At 45.1% G+C, this 25,392-nt stretch overlaps 1 protein-coding gene across 1 annotated transcript in view; it reads left to right on the top strand.

The window, feature by feature from the left end:
• MFSD13A (major facilitator superfamily domain containing 13A) overlaps positions 1-22,216 on the top strand; it is a 168,336-nt gene extending 146,120 nt beyond the window's left edge. Inside the window, exon 9 of the mRNA XM_069239515.1 lies at positions 13,454-22,216. Coding sequence (XP_069095616.1) covers positions 13,454-13,710 — 257 coding nt within the window. The 3' untranslated portion in view covers positions 13,711-22,216. The remainder of the gene's footprint in view (positions 1-13,453) is intronic.
• The last annotated feature ends 3,176 nt before the right edge of the window (positions 22,217-25,392 follow it).

Below are 25,392 nucleotides of genomic sequence, written 5' to 3'. Positions count from 1 at the left end.
TCAGCATTTCCAACAGTGCATCATTAGATTTTACTCATCTCTGTATTGCCAATTCTAGAGGTGGGTTTTGTCACACAACCAAGTCTAGTTTGTTCTCTTTACTGACATTCAGAAGATTGTCGGTACATTTATTTTTAGTCTGCATTTAGTTTACTGACTGTTTTCACTAACCAAACCTTTACTCATATCTCGTACTTCTTCACTCTTAAAGATGTTTATTATACTTCTGCTACAGTGGCAGCTCTGGGTAAGCGGTGCTCTCTGGGAGAGAGGGGGATTAGCCTGCAGTGGTAAAGGCATAGTCCTGTGTTGTAACTACATACACAGACTACTACCCATTAGCCAATTCTCTGTCCAACATGTCTTGTTGAAAAGTTGCAGCTTTGATTATTGGAGTCTAAAAGCTCTTTTTGTGTCAGCTTTTAATTGAAACTGGGTATATTTAAAAAATGTAAGTACATATAATTTGCCTTTTATATAGTCATACACGTTGTAAAAGTTGTTTTTCTTGATTAAAATGTTCTGGAAGCCCACTTTTTAGGGGATCTAGTCCGTGTTCATGAGTTCATTAATGGAGCTGATGATGTAGACCTAGCTTCATACATACGTTTTTTTTTCTTTTTCAATCAAATTGTGTCCGTTCTTTCAACGGACTTAACAGAGCACAAGCAAGGATCACCTTTGATGTTTTCTGACACTATTTTTACATTCCAAAGCCATGCTTTATTTGTCCAGTGATGCTTTTCCCAAGAGTTTGTGTGGGACACAATCTCTATGGCTATCTCGTCTTTTAACATTGACCTTTGCCTGTCTCCTTAGAGGTAAAAACAGACTCATTCAGTTTCTGTATTCAGTAAGATGTTGAGATGACAGGTGAGATATAGGTTCAAGACGGGCACTGCAGGTGTCTGTACTACCTTCCTCCTCACTGTGACCTTTTTGCTTGTAGGCTCTGTTTTGAAATGAGATCCACAGTCAGCAGGACGGTCCATTCAAAGCTTTCCCTGCACACCATTCTAAGACCAAAAAGCCTTTTTGCTTAGTCCGAAATACTCATAGCAAAGATTCTCCCCACAACAAGAAGACAAAGAAGGACAATGTCCACCTTGTAAGCATTCCCTACCTCTCTCAGGAATGCAACTGTTATGCCATCCACCCATCTTGACTTTCTCTTCTTGCGTCTTTGTCTGCACAGAGGGGCCATTTGTCAATGTTCTTGCAAGTGTGCCATGGAATGTTCCACAGCCGAGCAACCTACCTGGCACTAACAGACAAGTCAGAAATTTAAGTCAAAGTTGGGGTAAACATTTCAGTGCCAAGTGGTTTTTGTTAGAAATTGGGTTTCTGGTTGTCTAGGGTAGGCACCTCCTCTCTAAGCAGGGACCACCACTCTAGTCAGGGCAAGAGAGTTGCACACCCAAGATAACTCCTACCTTGGTAGCTTGGCACAAGCAGTCAGGCTTACCCAGAGGCAATCTGTAAAGCGTTTGCACATCACGTGACACAATAAATACACCACAAAGGAAACGCAACAAAAAGTTATATAAAAATATACTGTATTGCATAAAATATCATTAGACCAAACACATGTATCAGTAATACCCTGCTACACAAGCAGTTGTCAGAACACCACACAGGTTACCAACCTCCTGCGAAAGCAAGCAGTAGTCAGATAAACACATAGGTTACTGGGATTCTGCAACACCAGCAGCAGTTAGGTCATCCTTATCACTTGAAATGCACATGACGTAATAAAAATATTATTAGCGATGCCCAGACATCATCATGATTGCACATTGAATGAAACATTCCCCAAAAGACAAGTTATCATTATCACCAACATAAATGCACCTAACATGGAAACATTTCCTCAGGGCATATGTCATCCACAAGCGTAACCTACCCTCCCCTGTAAAATGTCACGCCAATCCTGACATCTGTATATCACCCCAACAAGGCCAAGACCGCATATGACATAATCAGATTGGGGGAGCGTGTCCAAGATGGCGACCGGAGCGGTTGTGTAATTCGCGGCTCTGCTCCCGGTCACGTGTTTATCCTGATTCCAGGCTCCCCCCGTCCTCCTGGCAGGCCGCCACTTGCCCCACCACCTGAGGAGACCCCCGCGAAAGAGTCACCTGGATCCAAGTGAGACGCACTCCGATCTGAGCGCATTTTCAGTTCGCGGAGTGCGCTCGCCGGCTCATGCTCCCTGCTGGGGCCCCGGCGCCTGCCCTAAGTCTGAGGTGCGCTCGGCCCCGAATTTCGAAGGCTCCCCTGGGGTGACTCTCGGAGCCACACCCGCCGGACCCCACGCACTCTGTGGTGCTGCGGCCTGTTACTGGCCTGCAAGTCCGGGAAGACACGCTGCAATGCAGCACCTCCGGCGCGCACTGCAGACAACGCGTGCGGCCTGAGGGGCCTAGACCGACTCTGCCTCTCTATAAGCAGGACTTTAAACGTATCCTTCAGGAAGAAAGCACCCACAAGGATGCCCGAACGGGAGCTTTCGCCGGCGCGATGCCAGCGGTGAGTCTCTCCTTGGCATTGAGTACACGGCTCGCCCCGGGGGCCCTTCACCCTCCTCCGCAGCCCACCGAGCACATCCATCCATCCCCCTGCGGCGTGGAACACTGTGATTATCCCCTGGACACCAGGATCGTAGCCTAGGGCTTGTGCAGCGACGAGGTGAGGAATCGGTGGCACTTATCGAGCCACGGCTTACCCTGCACGCACATTGGGGTACCTTGTCGCCATAGCGCCCAAGCACTGACCTCTGCTGCAGAGGAGACTGCTGCAGGCCCTTGCCCCTAAAGCCCACGCCTCTTAGGAAGCCAGCCACACACTGGAAATATTGGCCCTCCTCTAGCGCTAGCAACATTGTTGTCCCAAGCATGCCATATTTAATTCAACTGGATTACCTCCCGCCGCCATCGGGGCCCAGCGAACCCGGGGACCCATACTGACAACTTGACCAGTAGGGCACTCAATCCTCCTGTCATCACCCTGCTCCTTCTCCTCATCCCACCGCAGGGGTCGGCACCTGCTCCCGACTTGTTCACCCTACTAACTCACGGCACCGGTCTGCAGCACCAATAACCCTTCAATTACCAGGTACTGCATACGCCTCGCCCTCTGTCGGCTCACTGGCCACACTCCTCGGAAACGCAAAAAAACGTGCGCTGCCCAGTCTGAGAGCCCCGGACCTATTCTACACTGACATCTGGATACCCGGATGGGCAAGACGCGACCCGCTAAGACACCAGCGCCGCCCGCGGAGATGCCGGGAACGTCATCCGGGGCTCCGGATTCGACGGCCTGAGCGCTGAGCCAGTTGGAGTCAACCCTACAGGGCCATACAATGCAGAGGGCGCTACAAGCCAGTATGGACACCAAAAGTACTCTCGAAACGAAGATCGATGCTGTTGCCCTTGATGTCGACCTACTACAAACGGATCACTGTGCACTGGCTGAGAGAGTCGCGGAGGCAGAGGGTAACATAGCACAGCTGACCCCAGACGTGAAATCCCTCGAGGAGCAAATGGCCCACTTATCCACTGCGGTAGACAAACTCAGGTGCAGAGCCGAGGACGCGGAGGGCAGATCAAGGCGCAACAATATTCACCTGGTAGGCTTCCCTGAGAGAGCCGAGGGCCCCAGCACAGAAATATTTCTGGAAGGCTGGCTAACGGACACCATCCTACGGAACATTGTGCCGAAATTCTTCTCGATCGAATGGGCACAAAGAGTCCCCGGCAGACCTCCGCCACCAGGAGCCCACCCCCGCCCATTGGTCGCCTGTTTCCTTAACTATCGAGACAGAGACCTAGTGCTTCATTAAATACGCCCTCCTCTTCCCTGCGAAACTACGGATACAGGATGGCTCCACAGTGCATGTTTTGGCTTCCTCGGAGGATGTCTGGACCTGGCTGTATGCAAAGGGGCTGGCTCAGCCCACTCGACAGGGGAGCTCGGAATGGTCCTGGGCACCCCCAAAAAGAAAGCTAGATCGCCGAGCCCGATCGGGCACCAAGCCTACCAAGGCGCAACAGGTAGAGGAGCGCACACGCCTACTGCGCGAAGCCATGCAGTTTGCCTCCAACCCTTACTCGGCCCGTAGTGCATTGCCGGACACTGACGTTGAATCCACCCAGGTCGACTCCTCGGACGCTGGGGACTCCCACCAGGGCCCGTCGCTCACTCCGCGGTCTGCAGATGACATCTGACCCGCAGGTCCCGCGCTGCCACTTCCTTCACAGGAGATAAAACCCCAAGTCACTCCCTCACCACTCTGTCCTACTTTATTCGCTCCGAGACACTTCGGACCAACGCGCAACTGCATGGGAATGCGGATCACATACCTGCAACGACTAGTGCAGGATCCGAGGTGGTGGTGGCCAGATTGGATGCCTAGGTGGCCGGTCCTCCGTAGTTTGTGACTCTTCACCGTGCCCGCACCATATGGACCAGTTTCCTTTCTTGCGGGCCTACGGGCCTCACTTTTTGTTTTCACATAGTTACTATGTATTGGATTACGTTTCCTTCCCCACTTTTTGGGGGTTTCCCTATTCTGTATTTTTATTGGTTTCCCTGTTGATGGCGCGCCTGGAGGTTGGGAGGGGTACGGTGGGTTCCCACGCGGCGCCCGCTTCGTAAATTACGCTCTGGGGAGGACACCAAAGGATATCCCACAAGCAATGAGGGTGCAGCACTGGGGTACCACCCTGCGCTCAAACATAATACCTAGCTATGATTATACAACCTCAGTCACACACCCCACGCTATAGCATAATCTCATGGAACGTTCGGGGTATGTCCAATCCTCGTAAGCAACAGCGCATATACAGCTTCTTAAGGCGTCACCTTGTCCACATAGCAATGCTTTAGGAAACTCACTTGACTGCAACCACGATAGAGAGGGTGCGCACCAACTGGAAAGGACAACTCGTGGGCACTGTCACCTCGTCCTTCGCTCAAGGACTGGCAATCTGGATAGCACCAAATGTCCCGTACACGATCTCTCATACCCGACTCGATCCCGATGGCCGCTATATACCGACAGAGGGTTGCCTAGATGGTAAACCGCTGACTCTTGTAGCTCTTTATGCACCCAACACCTCCCAAAAGAGTTTTCTACAGGCAGTGTCAGCTGGCTTGCTCAGAGACCCCACTGTGGAGAGCATCTGGGGCGGAGACTTTAATAGCGTCCCAGATATTCACCTTGACCGCTCTTATCCTCTCCTGCCCTACGCCCCGAGCAGACAGGTTTCACAAGAGCTTGACACATGGAGCGTAAAAAATTGCCTTAACGATGCCTGGTGCCTGCGACACCCGACCGACCATGCGTACTCATTTTACTCCCCGGTGCATGACCTGCACACAAGGATCGACCTATTCTTTATCCCTTCTGCAATGTTAGCCAAGATCAACGCTTCCACTTACCTGGCACAAACTGTGTCGGATCACTTCCCCCTACAGGTGGCGCTGGACTGGGGCCGCCCGAGGACCCGGATACCAACATGGCGCCTGCAACCAGAGGCCCTGACGGATCCCCACTTTCGGGTGCACCTAGCGCAATGCCTGACAACTTATTTTACACAAAACCTAAACACGACCACACATAGGGCAACGGAGTGGGATGCACATAAGGTGGTGATACGGGGACACTGCATGACGGCTTCCTACGAGGTCCGCAGGGTACTAGCCAGGGAACTGTCCCAGTTAGAGTCCAAACTACGCACTGAAGAGATTGCTGTTGCCAGAGGCGAGAAAGCGGCGGACACACTCATATCCATACGCGCAGACCGTAGGGAGGCTGACGATAGATTGTTAAAGCATGATCACTGTCACTACACTACACGCCAGTACGCTGAGGGCGACAGATCAGGCCACCTGTTGGCATGGCTGGCTTGCGACAATCCCCAGTCCTCGCCCATCGGCGAGATCCACTTGGATTCAGGCGCACTAGTAAACACCCAAGGGGCAATCAACGAGGCCTTCTACACCTACTATCGTACACTATGGCTGGTTTTCTGGACTCCCTACAGTTCCGCCACCTGCCTCCAGAACAGGCGGACACACTGAACGGACCTATCGAGGTCGAGGAGATCCGCCTTGCAATATCTCAGTTGTCCAGGGGTAAGGCCCCGGGCTGGGACGGTCTGTTGCCAGAGTATTTCGCATCGCTAGCGCCCCACCTCCTGCAGCCCCTACTCCAGGTCTATAATGAGGCGCAGTCCCACGGCACACTACCTGCATCCATACGGGAAGCCCTCATAGTGGTACTGCCGAAATCTGTCCGTGACCCCCTTGATGTCCGGTCATATCGTCCCCTCTCGTTACTAAACACTGACTGCAAAATACTAGGGAAAATCCTAGCCAAACGGCTTCTCCCACACATTCCTCACTTAATTCACGAGGACCAATCAGGCTTCATACCGGGTAGGAATAATTCCCACAATATTAGGAGACTGATCCGTATATTACATCGCACCGTTCCAACCCCTATCAGCAGCGAAGTCGCTGTGTCACTTGACATAGAAAAAGCCTTCGATACTCTGAGATGGGATTTCCTCTTCCCATCCCTCGCAGCGCTGGGGTTGGGGGCTGGATTCATAGCATGGATCAAGATCCTTTACTCCAATCCATCAGCTCACGTCAAAACGGGGCAAATCATTTCAGACTCATTCCCCATCTCCAGGGGCACCAGACAGGGCTGCCCCTTATCCCCCCTACTATTCGCCATGGCCATGGAACCCTTAGCCATACACCTTAGACTACAGGCACAGCGGTGGGGCATCCCAGAACTACATACATTTCATATAATCTCTTGTACGCGGATGACACCTTTATCTACGTGACCACACGTCGTCACTAAGCCAGGTAACGGAGCTATTGGACTCCTACGCAGATATTTCTGGCCTACGTGTAAATAAGTCCAAATCTTGCATCTTCCCCTTATCTCCAGTGCCTCCGAAACTCCAATTGGTATTACCACATCACCAACTGCCATGGTGTCATACCACCTTTAAATACTTGGGCATACAGAAATACCACTGTCTCGAGGACCTCAGGTAAAGCAATATGGACAGAGCCTTCCGTTCCATTAAGGGTTCCCTGCCTTTTTGGGGAACACTTCCCCTTTCCCCCATGGGCAGGGTCTCTATTGTTAAGATGATCATCCTTCCTCGCCTACTTTACTATTTTGCAGCGCTCCCCCTTGTCTTGCCACGCTCATGCTTTAAAACACTACAGAGCACCCTGACGGACTTTGTGTGGGGTAGGAACAGACACTGCGCTGCCTCATCTACGATCCAACATCCACAGACTGAGGGCAGATTGGGTGTTCCTAATTTTGAAATGTACTACGCTGCGGTTCAGCTGCAGTGGCCAGCAGATTGGCTGCGCGATTACCCAACGGGCGAAAAAAATCGACCCTGCTCAACTCCCTAGCTCAGACACCATTACTGACCTGGCTGTCAGACAAATCCTCCTTCCCACTACATGGCAACACAGTATTGACCACTGCAAGATCGTGCTGGCTACGCTATGTCCATGGCGGGGGCCCTCGCTTGCCATACTCTCCCAAGTACCCCTTGGCACTTCTGCTTGATGCACGACTCTTGTTAGCACACCACATGTCCCCGTGGAAGGCGGCGGGCCTCACCTCGACTGGCGATTTCTATTCTGAAGGCACACTACTAACTTTCAACGAGTTGCGGACCCACACCAAGATACCGGCCGGTAACTTCTTAGCATACTGCACTATACACCATCTTCATATATCGTGGGGCCAGGGTGACACTGAACCTCCCGTGTCGCAGATCCTCACCCAGTTCCTCTCAGTGGGTGACAGTAGGAGAGCGGTGTCACGATTATACGCCGTGCTCCTGCAGGATGCTCTTCCGTGCCTAGATCGCGCAAAGTCCCGTTGGGACGAGTCGCTGCCTGCCCCCTGTCCTTGAGGGCTTGGTCGACTGCGCTTTCCTCGGTCAAGACTGTCTCCCGTAAAGCCAGACTTCGCTACACTCAATTCAATTATCTACATTGCACTTACCTTCCCCCTCCCGCATAAAACGCATGTTCTTGCCTCGGACCCAGCTTGCTCCCGATGCGCGCTCCCCCTAGCAACTTTTTACCACATGGTATGTAGTTGCCCCCGCTGGTCGTTGCTTGGCAACTCGTCACCGATATAGTGTCTGACATAACTTCCCACGCACTGCTGCCGACTCCCGAGTCTTGCCTACTGGGATTGGGACGTTGCGCCAACAAAGACAAACAACTACATAGATTCAATGATCTGGCTTACATAGTTTTTAAACAACAAATTGAAATTAATTGAAAGGCACTGCACGCCCCTAAACAGGAAGAGTGGCTTTATATATTACCAAAGCAGTTTCAAGCCGAGTCCCAGACACTGCAAAGCTTAAAACATAGAGGGCTGGCACAGGGTGGCTCTGAAGTATGGGACGCCTTTATAGTCATGTTGGAGGTCAGGGACGACACTCGCCCACCATAGTCTCTTTATAAGCCACCGAGGTTGAGTGGCTGATTTCCCCCCCCTCTCTCAATCGATCTGAATTCGTATCTTGTTCTGGCGACGGCTGTAGCGTTCGCTGCTGCTTCCATATGAAAGTGTACACCACTAACATACCGGCGTGTAAGGGCTTCTGGACACACCCGTGATTCTGCCCACTGCGACCCATCTCTGCCCCATACCACACCTGAAACAGCTAGGCTATACTACCAATCACCAACACGCTCACATAACAAATCCTTATTCTGCGCGTGGACATTCCCCCCCCCCCCCCCCCCCCCCCCCCATATCTCCCCCCATATCTCCCCCCTCCTATCAGAATATTATTGTCTACAACCCTTGCCCTCCCCGGCGCCTTCAGGTATTGGCTATCTCACGCTACAGGGAATGATTTAGGTTGATGTTGAATATGTAAATCACTGTTAATGTTTAAAGATGTTATCCCCAATGCTCCTCTTTTTGTGCCTTAACGATCGCCTTCGGCGGCTAGCTATGTATAGCACTTTGAAGCAATAAAAAGATGTTTGAAAAAAAAAATAACATAATCAGATTGGTGAAGCAAAATGCAGAAACCATGGGTGCAAAAAATAAGGTAGGAAAGTACATTATCCGCCAGGATCCACAACAAGTCACTTGCCAACATTACAGAGCCCCCCTCCCCCCTGTTTATGATTGGGGTGGTGAACTGAACAAAAGGGGCTTGGCAGGGACAGGACCTCTGTCGAGGTCCCCCCACCCCATCCTGCAAATGAGATTACTAATGCCCCTGAAGGTATGCCCACCACACGGTTCTCATGATGGCGGGGCAACCTCCCTGGGTCCCCCCTAGATGCCAACCATCGAAACCGGCCCGGCTATCACTTCAGGGCTCTGCACAGGGCAGTCAGTACATGATAGGAGAGCGTGGCCTCTCCCTGTTACCATCGGCTCCTTAGGGAAGCCTCTCTTGCCCAGAGACTTCCGCAGCCCAGCACAGGCACACCCAGTGGCCAAAACTGTAGGTGGGCCTCACCGGGAGAACACCACCACGAGGACAAAGCCGACCGCTCTCCCCCTCTCGTGTCTGTCCCCGGTGGGGGAATTGGCTGCAAGAGACTCTGCCCCCACACTGCGAGGCCTGCCATATTTCTCCAGTGATCCCAGGCTGGGTGGTGATTGCGTTCAAGAAGCGGAGCGCGACTGTGCTCGCTACTCCGACTGCAGGGATGCAGGCCCACTTGTGCCCCAGGGGCACTAGGGAGTGCGCAATCATCGACACTCCACAAAACACTACCGGCAGTCATTGCCACTTTACTCCTTCCTCCCGGCCCTCCTGGGCAGGAGATCTGCATGGCATAGAGAAGTGCCGCACCAGCTGAAGGGTGATCACGCTGGGCTATGTGGCCAATTCCTTGTACCCAAGACAGCAAAAAGTGAAAAAAAAGCGCTCCTCAAGCGCTACAAAGAAAGAGAATAGAGAGCTCTTCACCCATTATGAAGAAAAAGAATGGAGCGCTGCTCACGCTTCCGGCGCCAATGGGAACAAAGGACTCCAATAACGACTAAAGCACTTCTCCAAGCACTATAACAGCTAGACCAGGGGCAGCGTTGGTAACGGGGGAATCCCCTGCTAGCCCCTGGGAGAACACTGGTATGATGTGCACATGCCAAGCAGCAGTAGGGAAAGAGGCTGGTACCCTAAAGGCAGGTCAGGGTGGACCCTCCTGGCAGTTCAGCAGTGCCCAGGGGAACCCAAGTCAGGAAGCAGCTGGCAGCAGGGCAACAAGCAGAAAAACAATCCAGATGAGTCCTTTGTGCCACCCAGCAGACACTAGGCAGCAGGGCTTTGGTGTAGTCCAGCAGTCCTTCTGACAGAGGTTCAGTCCCAGTTCCAAAAGTGTTCTAAAAATGTGCATTCTTGTTACACCTCCACCCTCCCTGTGTATTGGCTATCTGAGAAGTATGCACAAAGCCCAGCTGTCACTCTACCTCAGACGTGGATGGGAGTCAAGCTGCAAAACACAAGAGTCATAAGCACAGAGAAATGCTCACTTTCTAGAAGTGGTATTTCTATAATGGTAAAAGAAAATCCACCTACACCAGTAAGCAGCATTTCTCACTACCATTCCAAACATACTAGACATGCCAACGCCACTCCTCATAGATCAGGCAATACCACCTAGACATATGGTAGGGCATATCCAATGCAATTCTATAATCGGAGCAGCGCCCACAGTAGTGAGAAACTACATAGGCTGTTTGTCACTACTAAGACATGTAGTACATGAAGACTTATGTCCTACCTTTTACATACACAACACCCTGCCCACAGGGCTAGCTAGGGCCTATCTTAGGGGAGACATAAATGTAGTAAAAGGGGAGTTCCAGGCCTGGAAAGTAAATTTAGATGCCAGGTCCCTGTGGCAGGAAACTGCGCACGCAGGCCCTGCGGTGGCGGGCCTTAGACAGGTTTGAAAGGCTACTTCTGTAGGTGGCGCAAGCTGCACTGCAGGCCCACTAGTAGCATTTAATTTACAGGCCCTGGCATAAGGGATACCACTGAACAAGGGTCTTATAGGTAAATTAAATGTGCCAATCAGGTGTAAACCAGTCATACCAAGTTTAGAAGGGAGAGCACATGCACTTTAGCACTGATCAGCAGTGATAAAGTGCTCAGAGTCCTAAAGCCAGCAAAAAGAGGTCAGAAAAATAGGAGGAGGAAGTCAAAAAGTTTGGGGATGACCCTGTAAAACGGGCCAGGTCCAACAGTTTGGTGCTAAGAGAATCAATAGATGGGGGTTTTATGAGGCCAGAAATGATATTGAACCAGCTTTAAATAAGGACTGAGAACCTGATTTAAAAGATCCTTACCCTCAAGATATACCACTTGCTTCTGAACAAAGGGTATACTGGGAATAATTTGGCTAAACTTTGCCCATCAGAAGATACTCTTTCCAACTAAATAATCTTCTCCAGGTAATCCTCAGTAATGAATACTGTGGCTAGAGAGTTGTACACAGCAGTTGTTCAGTGCATGCTGTTGAAACATCGGCTACTTTTAAGATCTGCGGCCAATGGCTCTTGACCGAGGTCAGCACAGTAATTTGACAGTGGTCTCTGCTATGACAGTTTCCACTTGTGTATGTGTAGAGTGAAACTATAAAACACTAGATTCTGGACTGTTCTTTTAGGTAGAAGGTTCTTAGTTCTTGTTTGTCAATTCACCCATCCCTCAGATATCCTTGCTGAGATAACCCATTGATCAAGAACAAGAGCAATAGATATTTTCACAGCCTGGTAGCATGGCTTCCAATGTCTTCAGAGTACAGACCACTGGAGCGGAAGATTGATGCAAATTATAAGGAGCCAGACCTCAGTCCACCAAACCTTGCTTGAAAAAGGTGACAAAGTTTTGTCTTTACATTTTACACAATCCCAATCCCCTCTCTCCTGGAAGAGTTTATTACGCTAAACTTGTTAAGCATAGTCAAATGTTGTCTTAATTGTTGTTCGATTAGATGTTCCCTTTTAGCCATTATTGAGTTTAGAAAGTATCCTGAAAGTTTTTACTGTAAGCTCCCACTGAACCAATGCTTCCTAAAAGGTCTCAAAGGTTGGATATTCTCAACAAGATTCCCCAGTCATCTTTGGGAGATTGTCTCCTTGCTGAATCTTCCAGGAGAGCCCTTTCACAGATTTGACAAGAAAGTTCTTACTTTGGAGGTAGCTTCACAGATACCAATCATTTCTGAACAAACCTATTCATTTTTCATTGAAATGAGATAGTTATTTATTTTTTTCTAACATGGTTTCTGACTTCTATTTCATTTACTTGATACCTCTGGTGGTCTGTTTTATACTCCAGAGAGGGGCCAGGAGGGTCACGCCCACTAATCACCCATATGCAAATTGTAGACCAAATAGATTGATAATAGATTGATAGTTGCACGCTAAGAGAGTTTGACTGACTCATAAAAGTCTGTACCTTCATCTAGATGTTCTGGTCCTAACTTCTTAAGAAACTGTATGAATTGAAAAAAAGAGTATGTTGTTAAAGGCTCTGATGAATGATCAAGAAGGCTCTTTAAAGACTCTGGAACAGATGCCATTCCATTGTGCATTCTCACTATACCAGTAAAATTATCCTTCACTACCGTAAGGCTACTGGTGTCGCCATTTTATATCCATGTAAATGCTCATTGTCCCAATTTGACCTAGGTGTTCTACTTAATCACAGTGTTACCTCCAATTCCTTTACCTCACATTATGAGGACAGTGTAATTGTCTTCCATTTCTGTTTTTGCCACCATTTTATTTTGTTCTAATTTTGCTAGAGCGTTATGTGTTTTTCTTAAATGTGTGTGTAATTACCACCATCTCTAAAATCTCAAATGGGTTGGGTCCTCTTGGAGGTAGTATTTCCCTCATTTTATCAAATGCTTATGAAAACTGACCACCTCTTCGACTGCTTTCATTATTTCTATTTTAAATGTTCTCCTGCTCCTCTATTTCCTTTCCTATGATTACAATTATCTTGAAATGCACCAACATGATAAATTCTTTTCGGACAATTCTGTAATCCAATTTTATCTTGCATTGCACAAACAGCAGATTAGTGTTCTCATCATGACAATTTGTTTTATCTCTCCTGCAAGTATATTTTTGCTGCAGTTGATTTTGCTGCCATCTGGATTTTCCAGTTTGTTTTGGTTTCCTCCATTTAGTCCTGATCATCATGAATGCCTCTTACAAGACAGTTATCTTCACTTCAGTCAAGTGCTCTATCTTTTTACATTGATGACAAAGGTTGTAAAATTACCACAGTAGTAATGTGAAACAAAGCATTTTTGTTGATTAACAAGTCATGCCAGTACTGTTAAGAGTAGATTGTTGTACTTTGTACAGATCTGTTTCTGATAGTTGTACTTCTTATTTCAGGACATGACATTTTCCAGCGGGATGCCATGAATAATGTTGTAAGTGCCCAGCCACAGCTCGAAGCCAGTGCAGTATGGACAACTACTCTCCGCCAGGGTTGCTTCTACCTATTGGTCTATGTTCCAATCACATGTGCATTACTTCAGCTCTTAATGTGGTCCCGATTCACCCTACATGGAAAACGCCTCCAGACAGTGAAGGCTCATCGCCAAGCAGTGTCCCAGAACAGGCTGCCTCAGGACATTAAGACCATTTAACAAGCAAGACCAACTGATTGTGAATTGCAGAATCTGCTGTGAATGTGAGCCTTTGGATCAAATGTATATTCACTTTGTTACCATTTCAGAAAAGACTGGGTAAAGAGAGTGACATTTTGAATCCGCACTTCAAGCACTTCAATATTTCTAACACAAGAGAGACATCTCTACTTATTTAAGCAAGTTTTTATGAAAGGAAATTTAGCGAAAAGCGATTTTCCAAGAAAACAGTATCACAAAAATTGGACAAACTGGGTATAAGAATTTAATTTTATTATTTATGCTGGCGTATTTGATTAATATGGGAGTTCTTATACACCTGGTAGCTGGCTTTCTGAGTCTAGTAGCACAAGGGCCAAGCTTTGCATACTTTTACTGCCTGTATTAGACGTCGCACAGCCCCCAAACATTATGCCACATGTACATGACATTTGTACACTAACTCAGTTTTCGATATCCAAAATTACTATTAACGGGCTGATTCACAAAACGTTGTGTGCACCTAAGTTCTGCTTAGGAATCCTAGAAGTGCCATTTGCAAACCCATGATTCACAGAATTATGGTCTACAGACATTTATGTTCATAGATGGCACTTATGACTACAGAAAGTCCATGAGTATGGCAGTATTTCCACAGCTGCCGTGTGCAGTGGGAGCGTATTTATTTCAATGGGAGAGGTAAGCCGTTAATATTTGGGAATGTGTTGATAAACCACAAACCTAGTATGCATGTGGTAGTCACATTGACAAATATGACCAGTGATCACACCCAATTTGCATATCAAAGTTAAGTTGCAAAACATTGAGTAAGAATACAAATTGTGTGGCAAATCTTGAAATGCCTCTTTATTTTGAATGGGCTACAGGAGAAAGGGTTTCTCTACAAGAAAAATAATTTCCAGTACAAGAAATATAAATGTAACAGTGCATTTGTATGGTAAACACGCTAATGGTCCAGTTCAGAGCTAAGCAAACGCATGAAGATCTACTGTTTTTATAGGTTTTCAGATATAGCTTTAGAATAAATTGGTAACGTTATGAAAAGTTTCGGCATAATCCCATAAAATAATATTTTGTGTGTGAAATACTTATTCTTATTTAGATTCTTCACACACCCCATCTAATGTGGATATTGAGCAAGTGGAGATTAAAATCCTGTATGTGCCTCTGTCATAACTGCATGTGCGAGGATATTTATACATACCTGGCTCTCCTCTACATCCTCACTCTTTTGTGGTTCAGGCGCGCCAAACTGTTAGTTAATTGTTTTTTATTTTTATTTATTTGCTCCCTTAAGTGGACTGTTGTCTACAATACAGTTCATTTTCAATTGCCAAACTGAAAAGAGCTTTTTTTCTTAATATTATCCGCTCTAGGGGATTTCCAGCATAAAAGGTTAGCATACCATCCTTGAAGGAGTACAGACTTGAAAACACAGTTCCCTTATAAATCCCCACTTAGCATGCATACATTGCTTCCTCCATCTGATACCAGAAAGAGTCTCTGCCACCAAAAGATGGCAGACCTTCTTTTCATGCACCAAGGAACACCACTGTTGTACTTTGGTTGTGAAATGATCACACTAAAAGTGACAGCACATGCAAGACAGTTAAAAGTGAATGCGTTCATATTTTCTTTCTACCACTCTGAGGGTTCTTGTCCAGATCAGAGGAACTTGGTCAGGATGTTTTTAAGTAGGAAACGAAAGAAGCTGTCAGTCAATAGTTTGTCCAATGGGTTATTTACTTGAGACTGCATAAATCATTTTCCATTGCTAGGGAAAAGATCTAGGACCCCACCCAGCATAAGCCAATCCTAAGGTTGAATTTGCATCCACTAAATATCTCACAAATCACACCCTTCCAACAATAACCCTACAACAGAAAGTCAAAGCTGAAACAAGCCCACCTGTTCCTCCTATGTATTATTTGTATCCTCCGGTAAGAAATTCAGGGAAGGTTCTCAGAGGTCAAATTCTAAAGCCGTGTTGACATTCATGAACAATCTTTTTGCCAGTGCCATTTATTAGCAATCAGTTGAACCCATATACTTGGATGTTGTGTTTTATGGCAGTCATCCTTATGTTAGGATCTGTAAGGGTACGGATGTGTAGATCAAGGTTTGAAAGCATAAATTTACCTCTTCAGCCTCCAGATCATTCCTCTCTTTACGATCCTTATAGTGTTTTCTTTAATTGACGGATCAATACCTCTGATCTAAGTAGTGCAATGACTTATTCAACAGATAAAACCAGTGTCTACTACCTGTCAACCCGAACAAAAGATTCTTTCAGACAGATTTGGTGGTTGGTAAAGATTTCCTTTGTAAACTGCCCTCTGCCTTCGACCTCAGTTTCATCCCCTGCCCAAAAGTGTACACTGCTGCAGCTACATGCAAATTAACTAACATGCAAAGCAAGGAGGAGTCTTTTTGAAAGACAGAAGGATCGCCTGTTGATATTTTAACTATTTTGAGTGGTGGCTGTTTTGTACGAGCTTTAATGAGAATGATTTGGGAATACATTTTTTTAGTGCAAACTATTCTCAAGTGATCTAAGAAATAGTCAAAGACTCGAAAATCTGCCTTCATCAAGATTATTTACAAGACAGAAACTTTCTTCCTCTTTCCTGACTTGGTAAATGTGTAAGAGATGGCATCTGCTGAGTGTTTGTCATTCCACTGAGTCTACCTAAAGTTGTCACTTGGTTCAGACCTTTTCCAGGCAGGACATTCTAAAGACATTTACATCCTGTTCCACCCACCATTCAGGACAAAACAGCATACACCTGTGGCTGAATTACAGCAGTCGCTCTCTAGGTATACTTTTAGGTTATGGTGAAAGCCAAATAACGTACATCTAGAGGCATTTATTCACTGTTACAAATATTTTCTCCTACAGTGTGCACATAGATTTGCCTGTGATATGTAAGGAACGGATTTGTTGTCCTAAGATCTCAAAAGCTTAGATCTCTGGGATGTTTGTGGCACATTTTATCCTCCTGCTAAAATGGACCCCAGAACCCTGAAAGATGTGAAATAACAAACTCTATTTTATCAAATGAAGAAGTAAAGCTTGTTATTAGTCACTGAAGAAGTATACAATAACAAAATACTCCATTCTTGGGCAAGGTACTGCTGCGGTTATATGTATATATTTTTTTAATATTTCTTTGAGCCAATCAGGAGTAGTTCCTTTTCCATTTATGAAACATGCAGTTGGAGATAGCTAGCGATTACAGAGATAATGGTCCGAGATTATTTTCTCTGTTGTCAGTCTACACAGTTATACAGCTTTGAAGTCTTCTTGTCTCGGTCAAGGAGCTTCATAAATCGTCACCTGTCCTTTCAGTACTGTCACCTGTATTGCCGGAATGTGGCAATTCCCTTTCATCACCCGGACTTGTACTCGTCCTCTAACAAGCTCAACCCAATAACAAGTTTCAAAGAAAATTCTAATCAGTAGAGTACTTATGCACCACTCTGTCAATTACTGCTTGACTGGTCACACAGATCTAATAATACTGAGGAGTCTTCAGGTTTAGGAGGGTCAGAGTTCCTTAAACATCTCTTTTTAAAAGCAAGGTTTTCATTCGTTATCCATCTTTTGTTGCAGGCGTCCTCTCTGAATTCCATGTCAGCCAAAATAGCCTCTCAGTGTTTCTGTTCTTGACATAATATGAACTCTAGAATGAAACCATCTACATATTTAATCTAAAAAGATGTCTTTGTATCTAAATTGTGTGGACAAGGTAAAGGCTTTTCTTTCTTTTGCAGCACACCAACTCCAGACCAACATGCTTCTTTTCTTCCACTAGTAATTCATGTCTTGCTTGTCTTAATAATAAGACAACCCAGCCCCCTCAGGTAGCGCAGTTAGGGAGAAGTGGCTGTCCTGAAAGTCATCTGGTCTAAATGCTCCAGAGATAGTGCATTGAAATCCTGATTTGGGCCTGCACCGTATCCATCATCAAGATTGTTTCTTTGTTGTAATAGTAATGGCTAGGTCAGAGGCGATAGACCATAATCCTAAGTGTCACCCTAACTACCTCTAAATCAGCAAGTATGCTTGTATTGTATTTGTATAGTTCACACTGCTGGTTGTCAGTGAGGTCAACCCAGGAGCAACTATTTAAACTCTACTTACGTTGTCTAGGAGATAAAGCCAGAAATGTAGTTAGCCCAATCTGCAGAGTTAATTATGGGGGTTGAACTGAGGAGGTACCACGCAATTCCGGTTTAAGGTTGTCTGGGGGTAAACCCAGGAGGTGTTAGCCTAATATGACCAGCGGTTTCAACCCTGCTTAATTTGTCTGAGTAAAACCAAGAGTTAGACTAGCCCGTTTTTTTTGTTTTTTTTTACTGTGGGGGTAAACACCAGGGTGCCTGTACGAAGGCACCTTGAGTTGTCTTTGAGATAAATGGAGGAATGGAGTTAGCCCCACAGGAGTGGTGCTTCTGTTTGAGAATAAGGTTTCTGCCCCTTGATCCTTTCCAGGCCCAAAATGAGAAGATGCCACAGGAAGAAGCTAACCCTAACTCCCTTATGTAAACGTCTGCTCTGAATGCCCCAAGTGGAAAGGTAAATACAGCATATCGGAGGGGAGAGAAGTAGCAACAGATTGATACTGTGGAGCTTGGAAGGAAGAAATCATTAAAAAAAGAAGAGACGGGGCACACAGGAGGAAGCATATCTATAAGCAAATAAAATAAATTACATCCATATCGAGTTGCAGCTTAGCAATGCGCTCTAGTGTTTACAAATGACTTAGAGATCGGAAGAGGTACAGACGCATGACCGGGAACTAAATCTGTGCAGGGGAAAGTTGGGAGAAGTATCCATGTTTACTTTACCGAGGGCCACATACACCCTCTACAGGTCCTGGTTATAATTCCCTTTGAGTTGGGAATCTGGGTGCCGCAAATCCAAACGGAGCTGACAATTACTTAGCATAGAAAGTCTCTGAGCCTTACCGGGTGATGTAATTCACACTACAAACACTCTGTGATCACTTCTGGTCAGTACTTTGGATATAAATGATCATAACCAAGGGCGGGGGTGATGAGTACTTTAAAGAGGATGGAGGATCGGAAGGGGCAGAGCTGTAGATACTGCTCATGGATGAGAACAATAGTGTACTGAACTGAAAGTTGTGTAATCTAGTCTCAAAGTCATTCACAGGGTTTAGGAAATTTCACTAGCCATGGGAAGGAAGGTTTACACTAACAGCATTGCCGATCCTATGCAAGTAACTCTCCCTGTGGTTATTACTGCAGTTTAGAGCTGCTGTGAGATCAAGTGATAGTTTTGATACCAAGAAAACTCTCTTATGGTGGGGCTATCTCAAAGAGTAGTAGTAGCAAATGTTTTTTCTCCTGTAATTACCACTGAAAATGGATTGACTAGTCTCTCCTTTTAATCTGACATTCTAACTAGTCACTTAGTTCTGAGCAGTTTGTGTACCATTTCTATAGACCGTATAAATGATTATACCTACTCATTTGGACTGTAACATAAAGAGGAAATTGCCATCCTTGTGGTCTGAGGCACAGAGCTATTGTTAAGCGTCCATCTTATTCCTGTTTATTAGCATATTCCCCCTGTATCATCACTTGCCAGTAAGCATGTGGCAGCTGGTCCCTCCGTAGGAAGAGATGAACAATACTGTTCTTACACCTGTACTGGGTTGCTGTGAGTGTTTTCTCTCCTTTCTCTTGTGCAATGCTTAGAAAAGGAACGGTTTTTTTGTACTAAAGGAAAGAAACATTTTTATTGACTATAATGTTTATTTTTGTACCTCCGTTCCTCCAATTATAGTGAATTGAAGCTTACAGGGTTCCAGAAATATTTCAATTTTTATTTATTTTGAGTGTAGTATTAGACTCTATTTTTTTGTTGGTATGAAAAGCTGTACACAGTTGTATCAGTACAATCTTGTTTGGTCCTTGTCTTTTTTTTAATTTCCAACTTGAATGAGAAATCCTTTCAGCACTGAGCCAACTCTACGGCATGTTGTAATTATTTTCTTCTAAAGAGTATGCAAGTTTTAAGTGACATGCTTTTCTTATTTAACAACTCGAAATGTCTGAGAATCGTTTATTACAGTGATTACAGTGCTTGTTCTTTTCCTAAAACAGGAGATATCCAAAGAACGGTGACAATAATATCTGAATGAAAAGAAAACTCCGTTATAATCTTGTTTTACTGTATAGATATATGTTTGAAGAGCTATAACACTGCAAATCATATTTTCTGCATTTTTGTATTCTCACTTGGCTGAGTTTCAGTTTCAAAATGTTCATCATGCCAAACTGTGCTACGACCTAAACCTCAGTGGCAACACTTTTTGTTTATTGAGCTGTTTGGATTGAGGTTTCAGTGCACTGCATTCATTATCTGACATTCAGGTTCCTTGTATCACAACTTGTTCTAAATGACACAACCTCAATTCCATTTTTCTCTGCCCTTTTTAGACATGTACTGTTTAACCTTTACACTTCAGGGACAAAATGTATTTGAATATCTGTGCTTTTTATGACATTTATACATGTTAAGAACAGTGAAATGGGTACTTAATAGTGTCCTTGTTCCCGCCATAGCTTTACATTCAACTTCAAAAATCGGTTTTGTTTATACAGGGAAAACCGATACTCGCTTGTGCCATAGTCTACATCTGAGTTTCATACAGTAATGTTTTCCCTGCTGGTTTTGGTAGATAATGGAGCCCATGTATTGCACTTTACATAGGGTCACCATTAGTTTGTTTACTAAGGCATGTTTGCCCTCTGCTCAACATACTGAGAGGGGTTTCTGCCTTCTGTTGATGGTGTTACCTCCTCTTAAATTCACACCCTGAATTATGGATTTGAGGGGAAGGCATGTAATAAGGCAAAAGACAGTTAATATTCTTCAATGCCCAAAGGCGCATCGACATATTATGAGTACAAGTCTCCTGAGTCTCGCCCACCACAGGCTAAAAACATAACTGTTGTCTGTCTACGTCATGGCTCTGCCACTAAACCTAGGATCCAAGCAAACAGGAGCTAATGGCAACTTTTTAAGAATTATGATTGGCTGAGCCAATCTCATCATCCCATAAATGGTGTGAATTATTTATATTTTTCGTGTGCCATTTTGGGAAACAAGTTGCATTTTGAAACCCTTTAAAATAGGTTTTCAGGTCCACAGTAGGTAGTAGTTATTTAATGTGTATTGTACTGCACCGGCAGGTCTCCTTGCAGACATGTCATCTGGTTTGTGCATGGATCACCTGCAGTTGATAAAAACTGAGTTATCACTGTACCCTGAGCGACCGCTCTGCAACTTCCAACACATTGACTCCTACAGAGATTGCAATTCATTCTACATAAATCAAAGTAAGATTATGTTAAGTGCCTCGGTGTTTGTCCAAAATGTAATTATTGCCGTTATGAACCCATTTTGTTTTGGGCCTTCAGGTTTGTAAAGTATATGTTTGTATTATTTTAAAAACAAGGTAATTCTGGCTAAACCTATTGCTTTATATCATGGCATTACATTGAGATTGTGTTGTCTATCCCATCAACAGTTTGTGCAGTCTATAGTCGTTCTTTTTCACCATCCGTGACTGCCACAGGAAGGCCTAGCAGAACTTGAGTTTTCGGTGAGATGGCAGCGGCCTAGTGGACTAGAGGAGAGGAGTATGGCCAGGGTTTTTCTGTAGAACAGAGTACTGTGCTCAGAATCCGGCAGGATTTAAAGTGAATATAAAAACACGAAATATTACTGTTAACAGTGGTTTTTTTTTAGAAACCAAATACTTGAATTGTCGTATGTATAAACAGATCCAAGGTTCCTGGGCCCACAAGGGCACTGCTAATCTAAAGTGAGTTTCTGCAGAGTAACGAGCTCCTTTTGAATCCGCTGTGCACCTGCACGACGCACGCCAAAAGTGTTTATAGTCTCAGTTGTAAGACCTTTTCATATTTTGTGCTAAAGAGAGAATGAGTGGAAATTCAGAAATGTTGTTTTGTATGAAGAATTTCAGAAATGCTGCCCCTTACCCAGTTAGCAAGCGTTGATACAACATTGTGGCTCCTATGTATCAACGCATTTACCCATAGACACAGAAATCCCTTGATACATCAGGTCACAGATCTTCATTTTTGTTATAATTTTGGTGATAATGGGCATGCCGTCCAAGGAAACATTTCTTATGATCAAGATTTGCATTAAATGTACAATATTTTGTACTCACTACGAGGGCGTGCTTGTCTGCCTTTGTAGCTTTTCTGTGGTGACGGGCAGAGTTTTCTGTTTTGTATCTTTTAAAAACTGTTTGAAAAGCTAAAGTGAAAAGACAAAATGAGACTACAGACTTATTCGTGTAAATGATCAAATATCATACCGGAATGTTTTTTGTTATTCTCAGGATGTACCAAACTACACATCACGAATGGACCAAACCTTTTATGACAGTGCTTACGCCAAGTCCCATTGTAAAATACAAACCAGGCATTGATGTTTTCAGATTGTATGTTCATATTTCATAAAGACCTATTTTTCCGTGAATGTACTCCTGTGTTCTTTACAATTGTTAGTTGTCTGAAAAATAGTGTTTTGTTATAAAAAAAACTCAGTTCTCAATCTTGGGTATGGTCTTCCTGTTTATTACAACTGTTCTAAATTTGCGTGCCCTTTGGACCCGTTTAAAATTGCTTTTCTAATTAAATATAAAATATTGAAAATGTTTGGTAAAGGACCTAGGAAGAGGATGCAGCCAGAATAGAGATGGTGCCTCTTTCAGGCGTTCATTTTAAAGCACTCTTCATGCTGTTCACTTACCTAGCCTTTCAGTTCTGTTTGAAGCTCTACAAAAGATTTCTTCCATACAGGGATTGGTAAGTTAAATTTTTTAAGATACTCACTTATAGCACAAACGTGGTGGGTGGCAATGCGTTCTTCGATCTTAAGCACTAGTAATCTTCGCCAGTAAGGAGCAGCCCCACCCAAACTGGACTTTTCCGACTTTGCCATGTGCTTTTCATCTTAATCCATAACCACCACAGTAGGATAGCAAGCAAGGGGCCCAAAAGGCGTGTGGGAGGGAATACCAAGACTTGAATGACTAGTGAAACTGATTCTTTAGATTTTCCCACCTGGGTACAAGACTTCACAATAAAAAAGAATCCACTGATCTCCAAGTGGCAGTGAAATATATTTCTGCAATAGCAATTTTCCACTATAATGTTATAGCTTTTCGGGTCCACCTGGAAGGTTTGCCTCGGGGAGGGCAGTTTGCACTTTCATATCACAAGCATGTTCATGAGGCTATTCACATGGCTATAGTCTCTCTAAACACAGGAGCTTCTGTGACCTATGTTACAGTAGAAAAAAAGGTGCTTGGAGTGCTTTACGTCTAGTTTGCGAGGACTTCTTGTCCCAGGCTGGAGGGTTTTCAGCTGCATTGACTGAAATTTGTTGAAGTTCAAAATCCTTTTGGGAAGAAAACGAGTACAACCTTTTTACGCTGAAAGGCTTAGGCGAGTGCACCATGGCTTTACCTTGTAGCACCAAACCTCTTTTAAAGAAAACAGATGGGTAGTAATGGGGTGGAGACAGCGCTAAGCCCCCTAGAATTCCACAGCAAAATGTACTAATGTAGCCTGACTTGGGTCTGTGTGACATCCTAATGCTAAATAAAAATAAGTGGGATCAATGAGCAAAATAAGAATTCATGCTCTTCGTATGCGTATTACCAGTAATTTATGTGAAACTATACCTATTGTGCATTTTACCAATGAGCACTGCCTGCACATAGAATTTATTTACTGGAGGGCAGGTACAAATCTCACGCATGACATTGCTGACTCACTTTTGCACCGCAGTGAGTGCTGCCGATGACTTTATCGGTAACCAAACTTTTGTAAATGCAGCACTGCACATTATTTTGCCCTTCGCGTAACACCGGGGTGTAGAAATTTCCACTATTGTCAGTCAACCACTGAGATGGAGTACGAACCTGGAAGGCCATTGTCAGGCTGCGACTTTCAACCCTGTTCATTCCTCAATAGCAAGTATAACAAGGCAAGAGAGCTTGACCTCTTGGTGTGAGGTACCAGGTCAGCACGCCATAGGAGATAAGACTGGCCCCCCAGTGCAACGCCTAGTTAAAGCCCTATGCCTAGATGGTAAGTCACAGTTTACCATATATTGCCAGGCAGTGTCAAGAAAAGAAAAGGATTGTCTTGTGAGAGCTTCCCTTATTCAATGATGATCACCCTTCCCTGGACATTGAAAACTGAATGTGGCCAGAACAAGTTGCTTGGTACAAGGGAAGATGGCAGTGTGATCAAGTACTTTCACACTTATGGGGTTACTGGCACACATTCAGTGAGGGTGACTTACATACATGTGGTAGATGCTGCACCTTCACTAGGGTTTTTGGAGTGAAAAATAAAATAACTACCAGCGAGACTAACATTTCCTGTGCTTTTCATGTTTACTTTGCAACTCTTGTCACACCAATATAATAACTTGCATGATTCCAATTAAGGCTTCAACTCAAAGCTATATTTTAGAACTCATGCCATTGCGCTTTCCAGTTTTTAACCTAAGCGTACCCTTCCACTTACCAGTAGGACCAGAAGCAGCTTCTTAAGGTCTTAATGCATAGTTTTTGTGCCTGTAACGTCTGCATGCCATCACCAGAGGTGCATATCCCATCCATGTGCCTGTGAAATTGTATGGATCCGAGCCACTCTATCACAATCAGCAAATTCCGAATGCAGGGCAACGCCCCAATACCTTCTACATGCTAGTGTCTGCTGTTGTTTTCCCATGTGGCATGGTTAGCTTATGCAGCAATGTTTTGGCTTTAATCTGGGCAGTTTGTGCCAATGGCCATAGCATTGCTACCCCCAGCCCTTTGAGAATGTAAAGACCCTTGAATATTACACAGTGCATGCAACATAAATGACAGTGACAGTCTTTGTCGTTAAAGTATGCACAAGTTTATTGATTACACAGGTTGGGTTAGCTTACAGGCAATTCAGGTGTCAACACTGAGTTCCTCGAACAGCTGCCACCCATCCTGAGAAAGCCAGAGCACTTTTATTCTTTACACCTCATTCATTTACAGTGGGTTGCCACCGTACACTTTACTATTGTGTTGTACTCCTTACAAGTCAGACCGAGACCTCGGCCAGTCTCCACAGTTGCTTTGGGTTTCAGCTGTCCCTTGAGGGATTAAGGATCCTGTCACATCATCCAAGACCCCACTGTAATGACTCCCAGTGATCAGAGGACTAGCCTTTTGGCTCTAAGCTCCACTATCTGGAGGACCTTTTAGTTATTTTAAGCTTTAGGATCGTGCTGTAACTCCGCCTTGTGATGACAACTGGAACCACTGAAAGAAAATGATATTTTTATTGCAATGTAATATTTTTAATTTGTGTGGAAGTAGCTGGGAGGGTGGGAGGTTACCATCACTCACCAAAGAGGCCCAGCCCTTCCAGGTGACCCCATTCAGTACCCCTTGGCCTTAATCCTCACTTCCTGACACTCAGGGCAATAAACAGAGGGGCAACAATCCCCCTCCACTTCTGTTGGCGCCTTGTGCTCAGCTATCATCCTAATAGCAGAGCAACATTAGGATGATGTCCCTTCTGTCACCCTGCGTGTGACGTGACCAGCTGCATTTGCAG

This window comes from Pleurodeles waltl, chromosome 6 (genome assembly GCF_031143425.1).
Source record: "Pleurodeles waltl isolate 20211129_DDA chromosome 6, aPleWal1.hap1.20221129, whole genome shotgun sequence".
Taxonomy (NCBI): Eukaryota; Metazoa; Chordata; class Amphibia; order Caudata; family Salamandridae; genus Pleurodeles; species Pleurodeles waltl.
Note: the sequence above shows the minus strand (reverse complement) of the source record. Positions and strands in the feature narration are given on the sequence as shown.